The sequence below is a fragment of the Poecilia formosa genome, unplaced genomic scaffold, assembly GCF_000485575.1.
Source record: "Poecilia formosa unplaced genomic scaffold, Poecilia_formosa-5.1.2 Scaffold73, whole genome shotgun sequence".
Lineage (NCBI taxonomy): Eukaryota > Metazoa > Chordata > Actinopteri > Cyprinodontiformes > Poeciliidae > Poecilia > Poecilia formosa.
In genome coordinates this window covers 2,391,480-2,413,654 of record NW_006800012.1, presented here as the reverse complement: position 1 = coordinate 2,413,654, position 22,175 = coordinate 2,391,480, and the positions used below count along the sequence as shown (strand labels likewise).

At 39.2% G+C, this 22,175-nt stretch overlaps 5 protein-coding genes across 5 annotated transcripts in view; 2 read left to right on the top strand and 3 right to left on the bottom strand.

The window, feature by feature from the left end:
* Window positions 1–1,247: 1,247 nt before the first annotated feature.
* Window positions 1,248–2,408, bottom strand: LOC103140682 (uncharacterized). The gene is made up of 4 exons (XM_016673307.1): window positions 2,329–2,408; window positions 1,884–2,207; window positions 1,455–1,799; window positions 1,248–1,387 (listed from the first exon to the last, which is right to left on the bottom strand). The coding sequence occupies exons 1-4, from the start codon at window positions 2,369–2,371 to the stop codon at window positions 1,248–1,250; spliced, it is 852 nt and encodes a 283-aa protein (XP_016528793.1). The 5' UTR covers window positions 2,372–2,408.
* Window positions 2,409–4,945: 2,537 nt separating this feature from the next.
* Window positions 4,946–7,086, bottom strand: LOC103140681 (uncharacterized). Its single transcript, XM_016673314.1, has 4 exons — window positions 6,254–7,086; window positions 6,050–6,169; window positions 5,363–5,400; window positions 4,946–5,252 (listed from the first exon to the last, which is right to left on the bottom strand). The coding sequence occupies exons 1-4, from the start codon at window positions 6,993–6,995 to the stop codon at window positions 5,142–5,144; spliced, it is 1,011 nt and encodes a 336-aa protein (XP_016528800.1). The 5' UTR covers window positions 6,996–7,086; the 3' UTR covers window positions 4,946–5,141.
* Window positions 7,087–8,010: 924 nt separating this feature from the next.
* LOC103140680 (uncharacterized) lies at window positions 8,011–9,889 on the bottom strand. Its single transcript, XM_016673306.1, has 5 exons — window positions 9,648–9,889; window positions 8,824–9,522; window positions 8,628–8,744; window positions 8,321–8,398; window positions 8,011–8,252 (listed from the first exon to the last, which is right to left on the bottom strand). Exons 1-5 carry the CDS (start codon window positions 9,826–9,828, stop codon window positions 8,140–8,142), a joined length of 1,188 nt encoding a protein of 395 aa, XP_016528792.1. The 5' UTR covers window positions 9,829–9,889; the 3' UTR covers window positions 8,011–8,139.
* Window positions 9,890–14,534: 4,645 nt separating this feature from the next.
* Window positions 14,535–17,285, top strand: LOC103140679 (C-type mannose receptor 2-like). Its single transcript, XM_016673305.1, has 4 exons — window positions 14,535–14,538; window positions 15,997–16,377; window positions 16,481–16,822; window positions 16,987–17,285. The coding sequence occupies exons 1-4, from the start codon at window positions 14,535–14,537 to the stop codon at window positions 17,145–17,147; spliced, it is 888 nt and encodes a 295-aa protein (XP_016528791.1). The 3' UTR covers window positions 17,148–17,285.
* A 3,445-nt stretch (window positions 17,286–20,730) lies between these two features.
* Window positions 20,731–22,175, top strand: part of LOC103140654 (uncharacterized) — a 2,319-nt gene continuing 874 nt past the window's right edge. Inside the window, exons 1-4 of the mRNA XM_007555898.2 lie at window positions 20,731–20,865; window positions 20,989–21,309; window positions 21,392–21,427; window positions 21,519–21,647. Coding sequence (XP_007555960.1) covers window positions 20,823–20,865; window positions 20,989–21,309; window positions 21,392–21,427; window positions 21,519–21,647 — 529 coding nt within the window. The 5' untranslated portion in view covers window positions 20,731–20,822. The remainder of the gene's footprint in view (window positions 20,866–20,988; window positions 21,310–21,391; window positions 21,428–21,518; window positions 21,648–22,175) is intronic.

Genomic DNA, 22,175 nt, shown 5'->3' with positions numbered 1-22,175 from the left:
CATAGATAAGGATGTACAGTATTTGATTGGCCAAACAGACGTGACGCAACATCTGGCATTTCAGAAACTTGGTCACATGTCCGCGGCCCTGTGAAACCACTAGTTAGATTGTGCATATAGGCTACAGTGAACAGCAAACGATTCATGTAGGTTTTCATATTATTTATTCCATTTACAACAAACTTTCATAGATTTTATTGGGATTTAGTATTGCAAACACAAGGTGCATCACACTTCTGAAATGGAGAGAAAATAACATGATTTTTCCAGACTTCAACAAATACAAATTTGAAAAGATTACTGTGTCTTTGTAATAACTACCTCTCACTCCTCTAAATGAAAACATTGCCATATCAAATATGTAGCCTGCTTTACCCTAATATCTGCCATAATACATTGTCAAACCCTTCAAACACCTTTTGGACGATTTCTGATAATATGTAAAGATATATGGGTAAAGGTAAAGTTTAAAACAACCCAANATACTATATCCATCTTCCTTTATTTAAAAAAGAAAAAAGCTTTATGGTTTAAAACCAAAAATGAAAGTTGTGATTCTATAAAAATGACAAGAAAAATTTACTTTTGATAATTTTCATGAAAAATTACAAGTTGTGTTTTTCCAAAGGTTACATAACATTGGCAGTTTTAGTCAAGTTTCAACTAGCTTGACTAAGGCTAAAAAAAATGTAAAACCTGCAGCCCTCTGCCCGACTGCGGTCAGTACTGACTCCATAAAAAGCTCAATCCATGCTTCAGAGATACCTGAGTTAGCATCAACAGGTCAAAATTTTACAAAAACCAGAGCTTAGAAAACCAACCACATTATGATTGACGCATCTCCAGTTCAAATGTATCAGAATCTGCATGTTTTCCTCATTTGCCTCTGCACAGATCTCAGAAAGCAAAGAGCAGCAGTGCCTGTGCGGTTTAAAACATTCAGTCACTTCTGGTTGGACTGTCTGACTCTGGAGTAAACCGGTTCCTCCTCTCGGTTCTTCTGTCTGTTCTTTGCGTCCGACTTCAGTTTGAAATCCAGGGCTGCATACTGAACCACAGTTAAGTCTTCGTCCTGCAACACAAAGCAGATCTAAATAGTGGAGTCTGTCTACAAACACAATCTTAACTCATTTTTTAAATAGCTAACCTGAGTGTCAGCAGCATTTCCTGGCTCTTGATGTGATCCTTGATGAGAAAAACAAAATCATCAAAATACTGCAAAAAAAACATAAATCATCTACTAAATATCAACTGGTTGTACCTTCTGAATGATTCATTTTTCTTCTGAAATTTCGACAAACAATAAAAATCAGGATGATGTTAAAGATCAGAGATGCAGCCAGGGACGCAACACCTCCATGCATCAACGCAGGGTCAACCTGTTTCTCTGAGAAAAAATATAGAACACTTTTGCAGATTTGTGGGGGAAAAAAAGCAATAACCTTAACTCTTACCTCCCACATTCAGTCTTGTTCCTGGTCCGAATAGAATCCGTCCGCATGAAGCCACAGCGCAGTGGTACGTCCCGGCATCAGACACGGTCACGTTCCTCTTTGGTAAGCTGTACACGCAGCTGTGGACAGCAGGACCGTCCTCTGGGCTCCGCGCACACGGACCACCACTCTGTGTCGTTGTGTACAGCGTTCCCAGATCGGATCCCTCCGAGTTCTTCCTGAACCAGTAAACGCTGTGGTCTCCGTTAACAGTTCCGGTCAGCATGGTGCAGTTCAGAGTCACAGAGCCTCCTGGTTGGGCAGAGACGGAGTCTGGCTGGTGGAGGAACGTCTTGCAGCTGGAATCTAAGACAAGATGTTCTAAGGATGTCAATAAAAACGGTGAAAATAAGTGCAGAAAGCTTCTAGAAAGCATCGAGTTTCTCTTACTTTTTAGCAATAAAAATGTTCCGTTGTCAAACTCAGTGATGGAGATGCTGGTGTACCCGCAGTAGTACAGAGCAGAATCAGAGTCTCGGATATCGGAGATCTTCAGATCATACAGCCCTTCCTTGGTGTAAACTGAAAGTCGCTTATTGTCCTTAAATTGCCTGTGTAAGGTGTTGGAGCTGGGAAGATGTTTGTAAAAAGTGGATATGATCTGCGGCGGTTCTCCTGGCATCTGCTTGTACCAGTTCAGATGGGAGGCACTGGAGGTGTAGAAGCAATGCAGAGTAACATTGTCTCCAAAGTCGGCGTAGAGAACGTCCCCGTCTGAAGAACATGTGAAGTTTGGCTAGTCAAAGTCCGCAGAATGGTTTACGGATACCTTAAAGCGTTACCGTATCGAGAAGCTACCATCATGATGCAGGAGTGTGTAAATGGAGTGACTTACATGCTTTACAGAGAGGAACCAGGAGTACATAAAACCTCAGCATCCTTCACTCTTCACTGCTCAGACTCTTCCAGTGTAATAGCGACTTTAGTAAACGGGTCGAGGACGAGACTTTATATGTTCAGCGGAAATGACCTCTACTTGCACTGACAATGGAAACAGTGTGGGCACAAAAGGAAGTGAGAAGCTCTGATTTCACTATTTATCAACTTTATTGTTATTATTTCTTTCATTTAAAGCTGGGGTATGCAACTTTTATTGCAAGATGTTTTTTTTACACCCTTGTTAAAGCCGTCACCAAGTTGTGACAGTATAATAGGGGCAGATAATCTGTGAAAAAAGTCAATCTCCTCCCTGAGCTGCCATTACCGTTTGAAGAAATACAGCGCTCCGGGTCAAAAACAACCATTCAGAACTGGAGGAGGGTCTTAGTGCTGTCAGTCAATATTGTGTATGCACTTCTCAACGTGCTAATGCCAGAGAAACAACTTATTGTTACAAGACAACTTTATCCGCCGTCATCGGTGGCTATGCTAACCAGCCGTAACATTTACAACAAGCTCCAGTGACAGGAAGAAGCTATAGCAGACAGCATGTAAGGGAGGAAGTGAGCAGTGTGTACACAAGATGATTGACAGCGCTAAGACTCTCCTCTTGGCTTTAATTGGTTGTTTCCAGTAAGTACTGGGAGCACTGGAAGAAGGCAGAGGGCCTGTTTTGGCTTGATTTCCATCAATAGTAAAAATAACACATCCTTCTGTTTTTGCTGTTTTTCACACTTTTTGACTCAGATCATTCAACAAAATTTAAGTATTTGACAAACATCACTTGAGTAAATAAAAAAAAATGTAGCCTTAAATGATTTCACTTATTAAGGGAAGAAGCTATCCAAACCGAACAGGTGAAAAAGTATTTGGTCCCAAATCTAATTTACCCAACGTTGACGGTCAAAGTGGAACAAAGTGTAAAATCTCTGGTTCACTCTTCACTGCAGAATTACTTCAACCACATTTAATTATGTATTTAAGGTCTCTTCACACTCTGAATCAGATTGAATCTGGATTTTGAATAAGTTACACCAAAACCTGTGGTTTACAGCTGCAGGACATAAAAATCACCTGTAAAGAAAGTGGCCTGAAGGAAAGGCTTCCCAAAAGGAAATGGAGAAACTTAACAACAGCAGGTTATGAAATATCCCCCAAACTGAAACCTTAAGTTTCCATCACTCATGGTTCACCCCCACACAGAGAGGAACACACTGCCAACGGAGAACAACAACTTGGACAGAGCTGGACCAGACTTTGACTGGCTAGCGTGAGACTTGACAATGGAGAAGGGGCTTTAGAAAGCACATAATGCAAACTGAGTTTTCAATTTATACGTGTTGTACAAATTCACAACAAGGTTACCTCAGATTACGAGAGTTTTGATCCTGAAACATGAATTAGGCCAGAACTGTTGGACAAACAAGGTTTAGACTGTGTGAAGAAGCCAGAGACCTGAGTGTTAGGATTGAGGAGTTTCTGGATATTTAGGCAGCAAATCTGGAAACATGTAAGAAAATAGTAGCCTTCCTTTAGCTAGCCTTTTATAGCCTCTAAAACATTTTCATTTAGAGGTTATCTCATCATTAATTGAAACTGATATTGTGCTAAAGAAAATTTATCACAAAATGTATTATATACAAAATACAAGCTCAATAAAGTAACTGAATTATTTAAAATGTCCTTTTTCAGTAGCAGCAACAGTTTGTTGTCTTGGTGAAGATTGTTGGGAATAATTAGACCTCGACACATTTCTTATATTTCACCAGATCAACAAACTTTACATGCTAATAATCCTTAAGCATAGCAAGTATTTATTTTTAGCTTATGTGGTTCATCCTGTTTTATTTTTAGTCTTGATGTCTGTTCTTTTTAAAACCAGTGATATTGATTCAGGTTACAAAAAAAAAAAAGATAATAATCCACTCGGTAGAAATACATGTGATCTGCTTTAATGTGCTTCATCATAACAGATAACTGACCAGAGTCACAGACATTCATTTGGTGGCAGAAATTTTTGAAATAGGCACAACACATTTGATACTGTTAAACTTTAATGTAGAAGAAAAGCAGATAAAAGCTCATGGCATCTTAAAAATGATAACAAAGCTACAGAAATTATTCATAAACATAAAAGTCAACTATTGCTATTTTGCAATGTTTATGTAACCAACAGACACATTCAAGCTTAATGTTGATTAAAAAAAATAACAAAAGCAAAAATTGATAGACTCAAAATTCATAGAATTATAAGCACATTTACTGAAATGATAAAAAAATTTTTTTATAACAATTTTCATTCAACCAAGACTGTTATCATGTTGAGTTCAGAAAACCAGTGAAGCTCACTGGTGACTGGATGTATCTGAGCATAACAGCATGCTATAATGTTGTTACTTCTCAGTGCAAAGCTGTTAAAGGGTTAATAGGGGAGCAACGTTGTGAAGGCAGAGTTTTGGAAAGAACAGGAGTTTTTAAAGAGACAGAGGCCCATTTTCAATGCTATAAAATGGCACTTTGTGCCTGGAAAACACTGGAGAACTCTGAAAGGAAAAAGCAACACATGGGGAAAAACACCAACAATACGAATCTAAGAAAACAAAATCCAAAAAGGAACAGGATACAAGAATAAACACAAAGACATTAACTCATCTGATAAGTCCTTTTGGATCTAACTGAACAACAGTGAATTAATAAAAACAAGTTATATTAAACACGCGTGTTGAAATGCACTTGGCTGTAATATATATATTTTTTTCCATTCTACTACTAAACCCTGAAGTACACACATTCACTCCAGATGGGATCCTTTCTCCTTCGTGGTCTATTGTGCAGCGCAAAAAAAGCAGCGTAATATGCTTTTTGTGCATTGAAAGCATCCTAGAAGCAAAAGGTTTGTTAGAATTTTACACACCGAAAAAAATACAGTAACTATTATGTTATGTATACGTCATTACATAGAAAAGGACTGATGAAAAACAATCGCTCACCTTCACATCTGGCTTATGGGATGGCCCTTTTACAGACTCTGCAAGTAAAAGCAGAAGTTTAGATATTTTTGTATTTTTTGTTTATTTATTTTTTACATTTTATACAGAAGAGGATTAGTGCCACTGAAAAAACAAATCTGACTTTAGTCTTCTGAGAAAAAAGTCAGAATTTAGAGCCAGAATTTTAGAAAAGAAAGTCAGAATTCTTTGTTTTTCTTTTTTTGTGGCCCTAATCCTAAACAAATATGTTTAAATATGTTTTATTAACAAAGATAAGGTGACACAGTACAAAAAGCAGTTTGTAAATTACCTCTAGAAGCCATGACAGACAGCCAGGTCAACAATCAAGAGTTTCTTATAACTGGCAATAAGTCATTTACTTATTTCACTGCGAGGGAATTTCTACCCACTCCTTTCTTAAGAAATATGTGAATTTGCATATTTTTGGAGGGTTTTCAAGCAAGAGCATCAAATTAAATTGAGAGATATCATAATTTGGAGAATACACTCTGGATTTGCTCTTGCTATCTTTGTTCAATGTTGAAACAAGTTTCATAATCTCAAGCAAATAAACGTGGGGGAAGAAAGCAAAACCAGAGGAAATATATCATGAGTCAAATGTTGCTTTTTGCTGCATTGCAAGTATGTGAAATTAAAGTTGTAAAAGTGTTTAAAAAAAGGTGTTACTTGAACGTTTGAAGCTCTTTTTCTTATGTATCACACACAGTAAGACAGCCAGTAAAGCACTCAGGAGGGAGGTGAAAGAAAAGGCTCCGGCCCATAAATAAGTCTCTAAGTTGTTGGTATCTGCAGAAACACAGAACAAAAACTTTCTGTTTAAGTTAAATTAGGTAATTTGTGGTGTTTTTGTTTTGTTTTGCAGCTGCTCACCTTTTAAGTCCAGCTTTGTTCCTTTTCCGAACAGAATGTGTCCACACGAGGCAACCGCACAGTAGTAGGTGCCAGCATGAGAGGCGTCCAGTTTGCTAATTGGCAGCTTGTACACACAGCTGTGTGTCCCTGCGCTGGTTTTGTTGTTGCACAGCTTGTTCTCACCCCCTTGGCTGTGAATGAGTCCTGGTTCAGACTCTTCAGAGTTTTTAAACCAGTAAACGCTGTGCTCTCTGCCGCAGGTCCCAGTTTGTACCGTACAGTTCAGGGTCACAGAGCCTCCGGGCTGGATGGTCTCCAATGCTGACTGATAAACTGAAGTTTTCAGCTTGGAACCTGTTTGTTCTACATACACCATTGTGCCTTCAGCAAAATCCAGCCTGTATAGGTAGCTGCTTGCACAGAAGTAAAGTGCAGAGTCTGAAATCCTCAGATCTCTTATCTTCAAGTGATTTTTGCCTTTAGTGGTCTCCAGCTCAAAGCGTGGACTGTCTCTGAATTCATCATGGAAAGTGGCGTTCTTGTCGTACTTGTAATAGGTGGAGACCAGCCTTGGCTTCTGCCCCAGATTTTGCCTGTACCAGTAGAACCGTGCGTCCACGACGTTTTCGTAGAAGCATTGCAGAGTCAAGTTGTCTCCCACTTTAGCAAACACGAAATGTTTGTCTTGGCGAACAGATAAGCTGTTTTGTGTCTTTGTCCCAGCTGTGGTAAAAAAATAAAACCCCGACATGATAAACATACGACAACTTGGTACAACGCACCGAAATGTGGAACTTGTACATAGACTCACCCATTGTCCCCAAGAACAAGAACATCAGATAGACAACACAGCATTTGCTTGTCATGGTGTTTAGTTTGCCGTTCTGATTGAGAAGAACCTCGACCCATTTTTCAGTTTTCATAGATAAGGATGTACAGTATTTGATTGGCCAAACAGAGGTGACGCAACATCTGGCATTTCAGAAACTTGGTCACATGTCCACAGCCCTGTGAAACCACTAGTTAGATTGTGCATATAGGCTACAGTGAACAGCAAACGATTCATGTAGGTTTTCATATTATTTATTCCATTTACAACAAACTTTCATAGATTTTATTGGGATTTAGTATTGCAAACACAAGGTGCATCACACTTCTGAAATGGAGAGAAAATAACATGATTTTTCCAGACTTCAACAAATACAAATTTGAAAAGATTACTGTGTCTTTGTAATAACTACCTCTCACTCCTCTAAATGAAAACATTGCCATATCAAATATGTAGCCTGCTTTACCCTAATATCTGCCATAATACATTGTCAAACCCTTCAAACACCTTCTGGACTATTTCTGATAATATGTAAAGATATATGGGTAAAGGTAAAGTTTAAAACAACCCAATCCAAACTTTTTTACAGGAAAAAAAGTTTTCCTGTAAAAAAAGCAGTCATTTGGCAAGCAGTCACATTGGGCAAGCAGAGGTAATGCAATGCCTCATATTTAAAATATTTAAAAATAAACCTACTCTCCTCTCTGGGCTTCCTGGGTCTTAAGCAACACGTCCATCGCATGGCGCATGTGCAAGAAACATCCAAAGGACGTAACAGCATGACGACATCATCCAGCTCATTAAAAAAAAAAAAAAACGCACACACACACGCATGCATACACACCTAAACACACACATAAGGACAATTTAGAGTAACCAATTGTTTTTGAAAACTAAATGTCAATCACAAAATGCTCCAACACAAATAAAAGTTAATTTACAGAAACATTTTTACATCAAGAGAGGTTTAACAATTTGGCTGCTAATAAAAAACAATATGTCCACCTGTAGATTTGCTTTAAGATAAGTTCTTGAAACTACATCACAGAGTTTCAAAATGAAATTTATGCACTCCTCACTTCCTCTGGCTAACACTGGAGTAAACACACTCAGTCTTGCTGCTCTCTCTCTGTCTTCTTGATCTGTTGGGCTGATCAACATTTATAGACGCATAGAGGACTGTCATGTCTTGGTCATTAACCTGGAAAAACACGTGAAAGCAGATCAGAATATTGATCTTGTGGGAAAGTTTGTACAAAATATTAATAATAATCGCAAAAATGAAGAGGTAACTCCTACCCGCGGTGCAGTCGTAGCAGCAGAGCATTGCAAATCTGTTTCAAAAGAGCGAATTAGTCTCTTAAAGTAGCAACAGGTTCATTTCCATAAATCAAAATATCAAACAGTTATTTCAAAATATAAACATGTAATAAAAGGTTTCTATTATGTGTAAGCTATGAAAATCAAAAACATTTGTTGCATAAATTTCTCGCATTCTGAGTTTCACTGAGTTGGATAGTGGATATAAATTACGTTTGCATGGAGATGGAAATGCACACTCACTTTCACCTGATGTTTTTCTTAGTCTGCACAATAAGAAAACCAGCGAAGCAGCAAGAAGGGTTGTCAGAAATCCAGTTAAAGTTCCAACCACAGCATTCTTCAGGAGGTTTTTCTCACCTGCAGAGAAATCAATCGAAAGAATCATTGATTCCACTTCATGTTTCTGTCTTCACAGGATATGATGCCTTTTACTCACGTGAAAATTCCTGCATTGTTGCGTTTTCAAACAGGATGTGTCCACAGGAGGCAACAGCACAGTGGTAGGATCCAGCATCAGACACGGAAGGGTCGTCCATCGACAGGCGGTGGACGCAGGTGTGTGTTGGTGTGTTGGAGTTTCTCTCACTCTGATCATTCTTGCTTCCCTGAGTGTAAAGGAATCCTGGCTGGAATCCGTCAGAGTTTTTAAACCAATAAACTCTGTGTTCTCCACCGCCGCTTCCAGTTTTTACTGTGCAGTTCAGAGTTGCAGAGCCTTCTGGCTGCAGGCTCTCAGACACCAACTGATGGATCAGAACTTTTACATCGGAGTCGAAGCTTTTTACGTTGACCACAGTGCCTTCTGCGAAAGCCACAACTTGCGCATTGCTCTTTCCACAGAAATATGTGGCAGAGTCTGAAATTCGTAGATTTGAGATGATCAGATGATTTGTCCGGTCTCCCTTAACCAAATCCAAACGAGAATTGTTCTTGAATTCACCATGAAAAATGGTTTCTTTCCTGTAGACATAGAAGCTGGCAATCGGCGTTGGTTTCTGTCCCAGGGTTTGTCTGTACCAGTAGATCCGTTCTGAGTCATGGAAACAATGCAAAGTCACTTTTCCCCCAATGGGAGCTGATACGAAGCTGCCGCTTTGATGAACAGGCGGGGTTAAGTTCAGATGAATTTTCTGACCTGACGTTAAATTAGAGTCAAATCATACGATCAATAAAGTTTCTTACGATTCAGTAAAACCATGACAGAAGGTAATGTGGGATATTTAGATGATATTCATAGAAATATTTAGACAAAAAACTCACCAATGGTGCCCATGAGCAAAATCGTTGCCCAGACGACAAACTGACTTGATGTCAGCATGTTTGAAATATGATGATGATTGGAAAGAATTTCAGTGCATTTTCCTCTCTTAGAAGAAGTCTGCACTTGATTGGCCCCTGACAAGTGACACATGTCCTGCTTAGGAAACAACCATTTTCTCATATCAACATGTCATGTTATATTTTAGTCATAAAAATGTTTGCTGGTTTAAACAGAAATTAAAAAAAAAACTTGAGATCAAATTCATTTTGTATTTCTTTGTTACCTTACATTTAGTTCGGTAAATGTAAACAAACCGCTGAAAAAGATGATCTAACTAAAAATAGATTTAGTAGGCTGATTGATACATCAGATCAATCTATTAAATGATTGCACAGCAAATGTCTTACTTGTTCAGATTTGATTCTTTGCAGATGATGTGATTCTCTTTCCGTTCTTCTCCCGCCAGGAAGGCCGTCCAGAGTAAAAACGTTTGCAGAGTCTGTGTGTGCACAGCTGTGGTGACTGTGAGGTTGCCTTATTGTGGCAACCCCATGGAGGGAAGTGCCAAAACGACATCAACCTGTGGTTCTGCTCAGGCTGTAACCTTCCACATGAACAGGATGTGTTTGTAAGTTACCTGGACATGAGAGTCAGCATCTCCAAGTACATCGTCTGGTGTTTCAACTCAAACTGAAGAGCCTGACATGTTCAAATGTTTAGGTGTCACTTTCCAGATGTAGTTCCCATAAAAACCTGGTTTCTGTATGACAGTAAGTCACTCATCACATGTAGCGTCAAAAGTCAACAAGAAAGAGGAACTCGATAAAGGTGACCTGGATGAGCTGAAGTACATGCAGAAGGAAGTCAATGTGCAGCTACAGATGGCACAATGTGATTCTTCTGCCATGTTAGTTTCCTTTTTATCTCAACACTAATAAGAAAGACAATTTTCTTTTTGTAATATAGTCGAAATAAAGATCACAGAACAAATTATTATATTATCACTTAAAAGTGAGGATTGCATAAATATATGCTTCTCAAAAAATAAAGGGAACATTTCACTTTAATTTTGTGTGTGGCTCCAAATCCAGGCCTCCATTGGTTAATAAATTTGATTTCCATTGATGATTTTTGTGTGATTTTGTTGTCAGCACATTCAACTTTGCACAGAACAAAGTATTCAATGAGAATATTTCATTCATTCAGATCTAGGATGTGTTATTTGAGTGTTCCCTTTATTTTTTTGAGCAGTGTAGTTTTCTAACATTGTTTCAATACGAGAGACAGTCCATGACAACTTTAAAACTGTTGTCTCTGAGTTATTAACTAGAAGGGCTGCATGGGAATTTGTACACATATATACATACATATGCTCTCTTTGGACTAAACACATACCTGTCCCACTCCCTTGCAGGCTTCATATAATTATGAAATCTGCTCTGTTTCCATATGAGTAGTTTTATTTCTATGCATCTTTACATGATCATTTTTTTTAACATATCTCTCATGTGTCATGTTTTAAAGAGCTCCAAGTCAGGGATATTTTGGAAAAGAACCCAATAGGGAACATATAACCTGCACAGTGCAGTATAAGGTATGCAAAATCTTAGGTCTTATCACTTTTACTGTCTGTTATGTCTTGCTCAAAACTCAAAACCATGTAATTGTGTGCCACGTTGGTGCTTCTCTTAGTAATATATTCCTTCATCATCTAGTCCTTGATGATGAAGGCCATCCTCATGGATGCAGAGGTTCCATACTCTTAAATCTCCCATCTCTATTTGAAACTTTTCCAGATCTTTTTTAAACAAGACACCAGAAGTGATTTTAAGTCATCAGTTTGGATTAGGATTCAAGTAGAGTATAAATTATCTACCGTATGTTTGTGTTTTCCATCTGTTTAACTGATTCTTTATCTTAATACTTTACTTTTTCACTCTATTTGAAATACTTGGCTATTTGCACTACACGCCTGAGAAAGATTCACTTCTCAGATTGACAGAGTAAGTAAATAAATAAACTGTTGTAGTTTTCACACAAATTACTCGCTAACAGTAAGTGAGGATGGCAACAGCAAAGCTCTTCTAAGAAATCAAAATAGGTCAGGAGCACGAGGGGCTACCGCTTTGCGGTAGCACTTGATTTTTGCTCCACTGTGACTCGGGCTTCAAAGCAGAAAATTCAGGTCAGTTTTGAGGAGATAAGTTTCCTGTGGGCTTCTGCAACGAAAAGCAAGACCTCATTTGGGGCCCATGTTGGAGGCATTTTGCTGCTTGTAGTATAAATATCTTTTCATTTCTCAAACTGAGTAACTTCATGTAAAGATGGTGAAGACACGTTTAGAATTGAAAGAAAATTCCAAGATAAAGTAAAGTCAGGGCTACAACCCCTTTCATTTGGAGTGATGTGAAAAGCTATTCTTGAACTTTACCCGTTTGCCGTCTTACGACATCCTTTATGTATTCAATTTGAAAAAAAAAAGTAAAAAAAAAAGAAAAAGAAAAGAAAAACAAGCACAGTCCACCCGTGTATAACCTATAATCTAATTTCAGATGGTACATAAGGGCCTCAGAGGTTTGTTAAAGCACATTAGTGGACATTAGCTGAAACTCGGTGTTGTGCTTTTGGCATGTTTGTCCTTCCGTCTGCGTTCATCCTGGTGGACAAAATTCTGATGCTCTTTACTTTCCCCTCTCTTAAAATTCTTCATGTTTTTAAAAAGCAGACTTAATCCTTTTCTTCGCTCTGCAGGTGTTTGTTCAGCACAAGCCAGGCCAAACCGCAGAGACGCACTCTTTCAAGTCAAAGACCAATTGCCGTCTGTTGATGTAGACGTTCACATGCAACCCGATTTCAAGGTCGTTAGCAATAACCAACGCTGCGAGACGCTGCGCTGTGATCACTCATGTTGCTTTTAATTCAAATTCGTCGTCTGTGGGTGAAGATAAAAAGGGGGCAAAGCTTTGAAACTCTAGCCGCAAGCCGCCCTCTACCAATATTGTCGAACAAGACCAAGAGCGGACCTAACAATCTGAGACGGGAAAAAAAACAGGTTGAGACCCGTTCTCCAGCCCTCCATCCCTGTTAAAAAGAGACAGGGTGGACGTCTTACTGTAAAGCCATATGAACTAAGACACACCATCAAAGCTACGACCACAAAGACATGTCAGGACGGTTGAGCAGCGGGTTCGACTAAACCAGTGGAGCTGAGGTTGACGTAAACAGCCTGGACCAGAGCAACAAGCAGTTTCTGTGTTCTATGTTAGTCGCTGGTTGTAGATCTTAAAAACTTTACTGTCCTCAGGAGGCAAAGGGCTGAAGTTCAGGAAAACATGTAACCTTTAAAGCCTGTAAAATGACAGATGTTACAAGGACTTGAACAAAGAGCAGAACATCCGTTGGTTGATGTTCCCGTCTCGAGCAGCACACAGCAACCGTTGATTGAAGTGGCCATTTTATGTTTTGTCTCTCTGCTTCTTGTAAGCTTGTTACTGCCAACCTTTTTATCTTGGGTCACAACCACATTCAAGTGTTGTGAAATCAAGTAAATAAACCGCCATCGTCATTGTGTTTAACAGGGTGATATGACAAAGTAGACGATTGCCCTCTGCTGGTAAGCACCTGATACTGCTCACTTAGCTGAACTGAAATAATTGAATCTCTGTCTGTCAGAGTACTAAAGATATTTGAGCCTAACTGTATAAGTTTATCACAAAGGCTTGTAGACTTGGTGCCTTGGTGAGATGATAGTTTTGGGATAAAACATGCTGACAGTCAGACGACGCTCTGGGGTTACTGACGGTGTCTGATTATGACGCAGGAGAGACCAAAACACAACAACCACAGTCAGTGTCAAATCAAAGATACTAAACAGGTCCTACACTCATCGATTCAAAGTGAAAAACTGAAAAAATGCTATTCTTATCTAACACAGGGACTAAAAAAAAAACACATTATATGGCAGGTAACAACCGACTTAGTGTCTTTGACAAAAAAGAGCCTACTTGTGTAAATATAACTTTTAGGCAACTCAAACCACAAACACTTGCAGGTTTGGGACGTGAGTTAGTCCTTTGCTGAGCAATCAGATGTTTACAAGTTAGAGAGGACAAATATTAGGAGCTCAAGATGAAGTTAGGAAACTTTTATTAAAACAATCGAATGCTGAAAATAATTAAAATATGGTTCAACAAATTAAGCAGTGTGTGCCACTATACAATATTTTAAGTGATCCATCATTGTCCTGTTTTTTTCACATAATTAAGAAACTGTTTTGCAATCTTGATGGAAAGATGCTGTAAGCTGCCAAAGGTCCAGTTATTCAGATCTTACATGTTACAAGAATGAATCATTTCCACTGTTTCCATCTCAGGCATCAATAAAAACTTTCTCCTGTTCTAGTTTTCAGTCGTCTTAGTAAATTCTCAGAAATGTATGCTGTCACACTTATTAAAAACTTGAGTCCCAATTGTTTATTTCAAAATGTAGTTTGGAAATGCTGCTACCAAAAAATGAAAATAAACATCTAACTTAACTTAGCATTCAGTAATCATACTGAGCTCAGGCAACCCTCTTATCAGACTCAAAGTGACTCTTTGACAAAGAAACTTTATCCTCAGAGGATTGTTGGGTAATAAACCAGTTAAAAAAAAAAACAGCTAACATTCATAGTAAAAAAAAATCTTAAATCGCAATGAGAAGACTTTGAAGAACATTAAATATATTTCTGAAAAGCCAAACTCTACTGATGTAAACTGTAATGTGAGTTTCTAAGGATGTGCAGAACTTTGAACTGCCTTGCTGCTGAAATGTGTGATACAAATAAACTTGATTAGTCAACTTGGTACAAAGAAAAGACAATCGGCTCAACATGTTTGCATGGCACCATGGGTACCCAAACGTGTGATGTGTATGTTTGTTTTTCAGATGTAAAATTGTTGTTTGAGAAGCCTGGGAGTCGGATTACATTTGCAAATTACCGTTCTGTATTTGCAAGAGGTGTTGCGCAACAGGACCACTTTGCATGAAAAAAATGTTGAAAAATTAAAAAAATACTTTTTTTCTTCGTTTTTGTTCTGTAGTTTGTGGCGTTAACCTGTTACGTTAACAACATTCAAACAAGGATTGCAGAATCTCATTCCGGCCCCTCGTCACCAAGCTGAGTTGTTTCAGATTTGCTTGAACCAATCATGTTTCCAGTCCTGTTTAGAAGAACATGTCGCTCTCACCAGACTGCGCTTTTAAACACAGAGTTTGTCTTTTTATGTAAGACAAAGCATTGGTGCAACAGAACTGTCATTTTATAGGTTCTGATGTGTTTAACAAACTAAAGGTTTTTAATAGTTAATTTCTATTTCATCAGCAGCTCCTGCCACTTCTGCAGTTCCTTGAGTGTCTGGCTTTGGTCCACTGTGGAGAATTGTGCTTTTGTTACCTGTGAAGTCCTTCTATTACAAATATATCAAGTTCATCAAATACTACATGGCATTCAGGTTTATTGGTCAATTAATTTTTTGCTGGAAGGATCTATGAGATTCAATTTAAAAATATTACAATTGCATACGAACATGGATGGAATGAAGTAAAATGTCTAGGTCTGACTCTGGACCGTAAATGGTTTGATGATTTTGAAAATGATTTAATTAACTGGTAGCAGCTTCTTAAAAACTAAAGTTCAGAGTTTAAGGAACTCTTGAGAAGTAATATTTTAAGGACTTAAAAGTTGTGATTCTGTAATTTTAATAGATAAGCATTGAAAAGTTATCGATGTTTGCACAAAAGAAATGGATCAAGTCAAGTACATTTCAGCGATAATCGTCATCAAACATACATCAACCACGGTTCCGGTTTTTGTTAATCAGATGCAGTTGGAAGTCAGCAGAACCAGAACCAGGAGACCTGAGGGGTCAGGAAGGCTGACCGGACACAACACAATTTGCTTGTTTCAACACAAAGTGGTGCTTGCAGGACATTCGTACAACACGTGCAGCTACCCTCACGCAGCGGTGTTTCCTCAGGCGAGACATTTGCCTGGGAAACACAGCAGAGCTGAGCGTAGACAGACTTCTGTTGTGTGTTCAGCAGAAACATTTGCCTGCACTTACGTATGGCTGTCGTGCCAAACGATTTGCATCAAAAGGCTTAAGACACGTTTTTGTTTTTAAGACTCAAAAACCTATTCGGTCCTCACACAATGTGCCTTCGTAACAGTAGATGTCTCCTACAGAGGAGAATCATGATGGAAGGGATTTTATTAGGAGTATTTTTCTCACAAGTGAGTGATTTGTATTTGATTAAACAAATGTTTAAGGGTAGATTACAAAATGATTGTGTATTTTTATCTTTCAGACTCTCTCATCCTCTCCTCTGGTCTCAGCCATCATTACCGCTTTTTCAGTCAGTCTTTGACTTGGACTGAGGCGCAGGCCTACTGCAGACAGGCGCAAGCAGACCTGGCAACCGTAGAGAACTCCGAAGACCTGAACCTGCTCATGAACACACTCCAGTCCGCCGGCTACAGCTCTGACATCTGGATTGGTTTGTACAGCGAGATCGACTGGAAGTGGTCCGACGCCTATACTGGGACCGGGGCTGACTACAGGCACTGGAGGAGCGACTTGAATGAACCGGAGTTTGAGAGCGCCAGGCAATTCTGCGTGAAATCCGGGAGCGGAGGAAACTGGTGGGATGACGATTGTGCGTTAAACCTTCCGTTTATTTGTTACAGCGGTAAGGAGATTCATCACGGCTTTTAAAATAATCATAATAGTAATAATAATAAAAATACATTTTTGAAAATTCTGTTCACCGTTTTTCACTTTCTTATCTGTAGGAACACCGGAGTCGGCCACATTTTCTCTTCAGAATGAGCAAAGGAACTGGTCCAGCGCTCAGAGCTTCTGCAGAGAGAACTATGTGGACCTGGTAACCATGAAAACAGATGCAGAAAACCAGATACTGGACAACATAATAGCTTCTTCAGCCTGGATTGGTCTGTACAGGGATCCAAACCTTTTTTGGTCTGACGGGAGCGACTTTCTCTTCAGCAACTGGGACTCTGTCATTAATCCAATTGGCTCCATGTCAGTCATATGCGGCGTTACGTCTTCTGGGCGATTGGGGAAATGGAAATTTTTGTCCTGTGAAACTAAATTACCTTTTGTCTGCCACAGCGGTGAGCATTTTACTGCAAGTCTGCAACCTGCACTACAGAAGAAAAAAACAAAAAAAAAAAACAGAATCTAACTTGTGTGAACATCTGTATTTTTACATGGTTGTTTATTTAATCTTATTGTTGAAAACAATGATATTAAATATCTCCTCTTCTTGATTAACCAGTATTTAGAAAGGCAGTGAAGCTGAGACTGAATGTGGAGAACGCCGTGGATCCGAACGACCCGGTTCTGAAAGCAAACATCCTGACAAAGGCAAGTCTGACAGGAAGTCTTCATATGCATTACACACATGTTAGTGTATGCATTTTGGATTTTATGTTATAGTCCATCTCCGACAAGCGACAATATCTGTATGTCTGTCTCTCTATATATCTATGTATCTATGTAATCCTGATAAGGTACATATGACAAAGGTAAAGGGTGAATGCATATGAAAAGTTTGCACAGCTACCCTTCAGTGCATAGTTCAAATGAGAATATTTTTTGATAAAAAAAAACAGACTGTTTTTCCTGAAATGGTTTCTGTGTGTGCGTGTGTGTGTGTATGTGTGTGTGTGTCCCAGCTCCAGGACAGACTGCAGCAGAGTGGAGTGAGTGGAGCCGCCCTGAAGTGGAGCGAGCGACCTGATGGAGTCTTCCAGAGAGAAAAATGAGATCGAAAATATTATCCATATTCATTTATGATGGCTCATTTTTACCATGTACCTAAATACTCCATAAATAAAACCGCTGCATGCTGCCTCTGCCAGCATGTTGTCCTCCACACATTGAAATGTGCCGAGCTTTGTCATGTGGCGTTTCAAGCCTCCACATCACTCAGGGAGCCTGAGGGTAGAGTTCACAAAACTTGTAATCGAGTTAGAGTAGCACTACTTTGGCATAGCTGGAGTGATAGTTTATAACAAAATGACTCAAGTAAAATGTAGGGTTAAGAGTAAAACTATTCTTATAAGTCATTTTTTTCCCAAGAAGTTACTCAAGTAAATGTAACAAGTTGCTACCCACCTCTGGTCCTCCCATGTTTTCACACACAACTTCCATGTGCTGTGAAAAAAACAAAACAAAACATAGTTTATCAGACAAAACCATATTCTGTTTTTCATTGTTTCCAAGTCCAGCATTGATGTTCATGTGCCCATTGGGGTCAGCATGTTTCCCCTGACTGATCTGGAGGTTTGAAACACCAGATGACAAAAAAATAAACTACAATGTTCTGGTCAAAAACCAGCAGCTCCTTCAGTAATTTGACCTAAAGCAGGTCATCAGTGGTCATCCCATGGTTAACCAGTATAGACCTGGAAATGTACACTATCAATCCCATGTTTAAATAATAATAATAAAAAACACAATATGTGAAATCAGTTGCTGTCTTGTAATTTCTGCCGTCAACCTTTCTCAGACAGAACCAGTTAGCCATGGCAGTAGTAGTATTACACATGTCACCGCATTTACCCATATCTAAAGATTACACTCCCAATTGAATCTTATTTTTATAAGTTCAACTAAACATTTGTTATTACAAGCATGTGAACCCGGAACCATTATAAACTCAGCTGCTGTCTGACTAAATCAAAGACGAGAAGGAGTCGGACGGATTAGTCAGACGGACTTCAGTGGATAAAAAAGATGAACGAATCATACACAATATGACAGATGACAGAGTGTCGGAGCTCCGAAAACATAACTAGCTCTTTCATATTTTTTTCTTCTTCTAACTTCTTCTTTCTTCTATATGCCATTGGAAAAGGCATGGAATTTCCACCAATGCACAGGAAAGATAGAGCTATGCAACATCAAGCCATGAAAACTTTATTGTGCAGGAAATTTGATGTTTGTGCATTATGCTATCATGTTATGACAGTAGACATATTTATATCAAAGGAACATCCTTTTTTTAATGCAAATTCCAAAAAGATGTTCCCAATGCTCTAAACAATTCTCTTATTTAACTGAGATTTCTTCTGCACTGAAGTCACAGCTAACCCAGATTTTGTTTGATTTTACCAATGCCAGCAGCTCCCTCTAGAGGGAGCCAGCTTGTATTACAGCCTTCTCCCTTCTCTCATTCTCACCCCTGTGGTTTCAGAAGCACATTATCCCCTCAGCACATCCCTCCTGTCTCCCATCTTATTCATGCTCTTTTCTTTATTTGGCCACATTGACTAAATGAGTCGATTAATTTTCCATCCATCCATCTATCCATCCATCCATCCATCCATCCATCCATCCATTTTCTTCCGGTTATCCGGGGTCGGGTCGCTGGGGCAGCAGCTTCAGAAGGGAGGCCCAGACTTCCCTCTCCCCAGCCACTTCTTCCAGCTCCTCCAGGGGAACCCCAAGGTGTTCCCAGGCCAGCCGAGAGACATAGTCCCTCCAGCGTGTCCTGGGTCTTCCCCGAGGCCTCCTCCCGGTGGGATGTGCCCGGAACACCTCACCAGACTCCGCCTGTCGATCTCCCGCTCCCTTCTTCCCTCATTCGTGAACAAGTTCCCCAGATTCTTAAACTCCTCCACTTGAGGCAGGATGACTCCCCTGACCCGGAGAAGGCACTCTACCCTTTTCCGGCTCAAGATCATGGCCTCGGATTTGGAGGCAATAAGCCTCATCCCGGCCGCTTCACACTCAGCTTCGAACCGCTCCAGCGAGAGCTGCAGATTACGATCTGATGAAGCCAACAGGACCACATCATCCGCAAAAAGCAGAGATGCAATCCTAAGGCCACCAAAACGGATCCCCTCAACACCTCGGCTGCGCCTAGAAATTCTGTCCATGAAAGTAATGAACAGAATCGGTAACAAAGGGCAGCCTTGGCGGAGTCCAACCCTCACCGGAAATGAGCCCGACTTACTGCCGGCAACAATTGCCTGAGTTTTCTGAAATGTGGATGAGCTTGGTTCACTGCTCCTCCTTGGTTTAGTAAATCAATCCCATAAACAAAAGCCAAATACCTTTGAAGACGCTGGCTGAGGCTGGTAAGAGTGTGTCATTGTCCACAGTGAAACATGTCCTGTACCGACAGAGGCTGAAATGCTGCTCAGCAAGGAGGAAGACATTACTTTAAAAGGAACTTAAAAATGCTTGGAAGCAGTTAGAGCATGTCCTGCAAAAACTCAAACGGTATAGCCATGACGACCATCGTTACGTTTGGATGAAACATGCGAACTACAGGAACATCATTTTAACTGTTGAGTATGGAGGTGGCAGCGTTATGTTGTTGGGTTATTTTGCTGCAGTAGCCAACAACAGTTCCAACCAGAGGAAAGAATGTAATGTAAATATTGGCAAATGTAAGCAAATAGAAATAATTTTGGTAATTCTAACTGACCTACCCAAGAGATTTTAACTTCATTTAACTTCAGACAGTGAGGAAAAAGGTGTGACTTTTTCTTCAGTGTATGTAAACTTCTGGTTTCAGCTCTCTATACTGAGGCTGAGGTGGAAATGAAACAACCTGAGAAGATAATCAGAGAGAAGTGGGAACAGCTGAGGAAGAGCACAGGCAAGAGAGAATGAGGTGACGGAGAACAGCTGGGACGAGAAGCAGGTCGACAAGAAGAAAGGAAGGAAGAAAACCTGAAACTATCAAACAATAAACAGAAAGAAACATAAACAAACAAGAAACAAGACCAAATTCACAAATGATAATCATTGCATAAAGGTACTAATATAAAGGAATAAATTAAAAAAAAAGAAAATGGTAAATAAACAACAACAACAACAAAACCCATATGTAAGCAGAAACCTAAACAACGAAAACTAAATGCTGGAGAAAGTACTTCCTGCAGTACTTACCCTTGCCCCTCTCATGATGCCCCTCCCCCTGACATGATGCCCCTCCCCTGTCATCGACCCAAATGAAGTTAACTACAATTAGACTTTTGTGGTTATTTTTCAGAAAGCTTCACAGTGGGCCGTCCAGTCAGCATCATAATCTTTTTATATTATGATTTTACTTCTGCTAACAGCTTCCTGACGTCTCGTCACTTCAGTCAACTCAACATGAAGAACTTTGTCTTCATAGGAGCTGTTCTCTTCAGCTGCTGTAAGTTTTATTATTTAATCTCTTCAAATGCATTAATAACTTTAACATTTAGCATAATTTGGAAGTTTTGTTCAAGAGATTGTGTTTATTTTGGTCATAAATCTCTGGTTTCTAATGTTTCAGGCTGGATCTCTGTTGTTTCTCAGACAGTGTCTGTTCTGCCAGGTGAAAACGTCAATCTGCTCTGTAACAAACATTCTGGTCCTCCGTTGTTCTGGTTCAGATTAGTCAACAGAACCAGGATCAGTTGTATCTCTGTCAGTTTGTCAGGATCAACCAGATACTGTGATGAATTTAAAAGTGGATCATTTAACATTTGGTCCAACTCGTCCACATCAGTTCTCAGAATAAATCAGCTGAACGTTTCTGACTCTGGACTGTATTTCTGTGGATTTGCTACCAAACAACATCGACTTTTCACTGCGACTCAGTTACATGTGAACGGTGAGAACGTTTTTTAAAGAGACGAGGTTCTATGTTTTTGTTGTTCCATTATAATCTTGCATGTTCCTTTCATCTTTAAAAGGCACTAAGGAATTTGAAGGAGAAACTGAGATTCAAGGTAAGAATCGTTTGGCTTTATTAGTCATGGTTATTCTTTAATAAGACACATTTTGCTTAGAATACTTTAAATCAACATTTTTTTTTTTCAGAAAAAACACCTGAATTCAAAACTCTCCTAATCATTTTTCTACTCTGTGCTGCGAATGGTCTCTTGATTGTCATCATCATCATCCTCATCATCGTCTGTTTGGTTTGTAAAGCTAAGAAATCTAAGAAAGGTAACGCTGAAAAAATGTTGGGCTTTATTATTTATCGATTTTTGTGTGTGTGTTTATGTCAGTAGTCTTACTAACCCACTACATACCTAAATATACAATAATGTATCATTAGAAAAACATTTACAACATGTAAATGGTCTCAGTTATGTCAAGTCATTTCCTGCAAATGATTTGACATAATTTACCTACCAAAAATTTTTCTCTACAGTGAAAATATTCTAAAAATAAGAACAATAGTAATAAAAAGAATAACAAACCAGGCATTGAGTTGAAAAAGTGTGTGTGAGCGAACAGACCACAGATCGTTCCTGTCAGAAGGATAAGACACATTAAAGTGTAACAACTGAGCTGTGAACGGGTTTGGTTTTAATGTAACCAAACTGTTGCTCCAATGCAATAGCAGGTTGCATCACAACGTAAGCATCTCACATCAGTCAACATCAATAATTATTGGCTAGTTTTTATGTTTTAAATGTCCAAAATACTGCCAAACTAGTGACTTGACTTATTTATTTATTTATTTATTTA

Bases quoted from the DNA above. Each gene is read 5' to 3' on its own strand.
- LOC103140682 (XM_016673307.1), bottom strand. From the start codon at position 2,371: ATGCTGAGGTTTTATGTACTCCTGGTTCCTCTCTGTAAAGCAT. The intron at 2,208-2,328 runs GTAAGTCACTCC...CATGTTCTTCAG, and splicing joins GGTTCCTCTCTGTAAAGCAT to ACGGGGACGTTCTCTACGCC. The intron at 1,800-1,883 runs GTAAGAGAAACT...ATCTTGTCTTAG, and splicing joins AACATTTTTATTGCTAAAAA to ATTCCAGCTGCAAGACGTTC.
- LOC103140681 (XM_016673314.1), bottom strand. From the start codon at position 6,995: ATGTTTATCATGTCGGGGTTTTATTTTTTTACCACAGCTGGGACAAAG. The intron at 6,170-6,253 runs GTGAGCAGCTGC...GTGTTTCTGCAG, and splicing joins AACAAAGCTGGACTTAAAAG to ATACCAACAACTTAGAGACT. The intron at 5,401-6,049 runs GTAACACCTTTT...TTTTACTTGCAG, and splicing joins AAAGAGCTTCAAACGTTCAA to AGTCTGTAAAAGGGCCATCC.
- LOC103140680 (XM_016673306.1), bottom strand. From the start codon at position 9,828: ATGAGAAAATGGTTGTTTCCTAAGCAGGACATGTGTCACTTGTCAGGG. The intron at 9,523-9,647 runs GTGAGTTTTTTG...ATTTAACGTCAG, and splicing joins TTTGCTCATGGGCACCATTG to GTCAGAAAATTCATCTGAAC. The intron at 8,253-8,320 runs GTACAAACTTTC...TTAATGACCAAG, and splicing joins GCGATTATTATTAATATTTT to ACATGACAGTCCTCTATGCG.
- LOC103140679 (XM_016673305.1), top strand. The intron at 16,378-16,480 runs GTAAGGAGATTC...TCTTATCTGTAG, and splicing joins TCCGTTTATTTGTTACAGCG to GAACACCGGAGTCGGCCACA. The intron at 16,823-16,986 runs GTGAGCATTTTA...TTGATTAACCAG, and splicing joins ACCTTTTGTCTGCCACAGCG to TATTTAGAAAGGCAGTGAAG.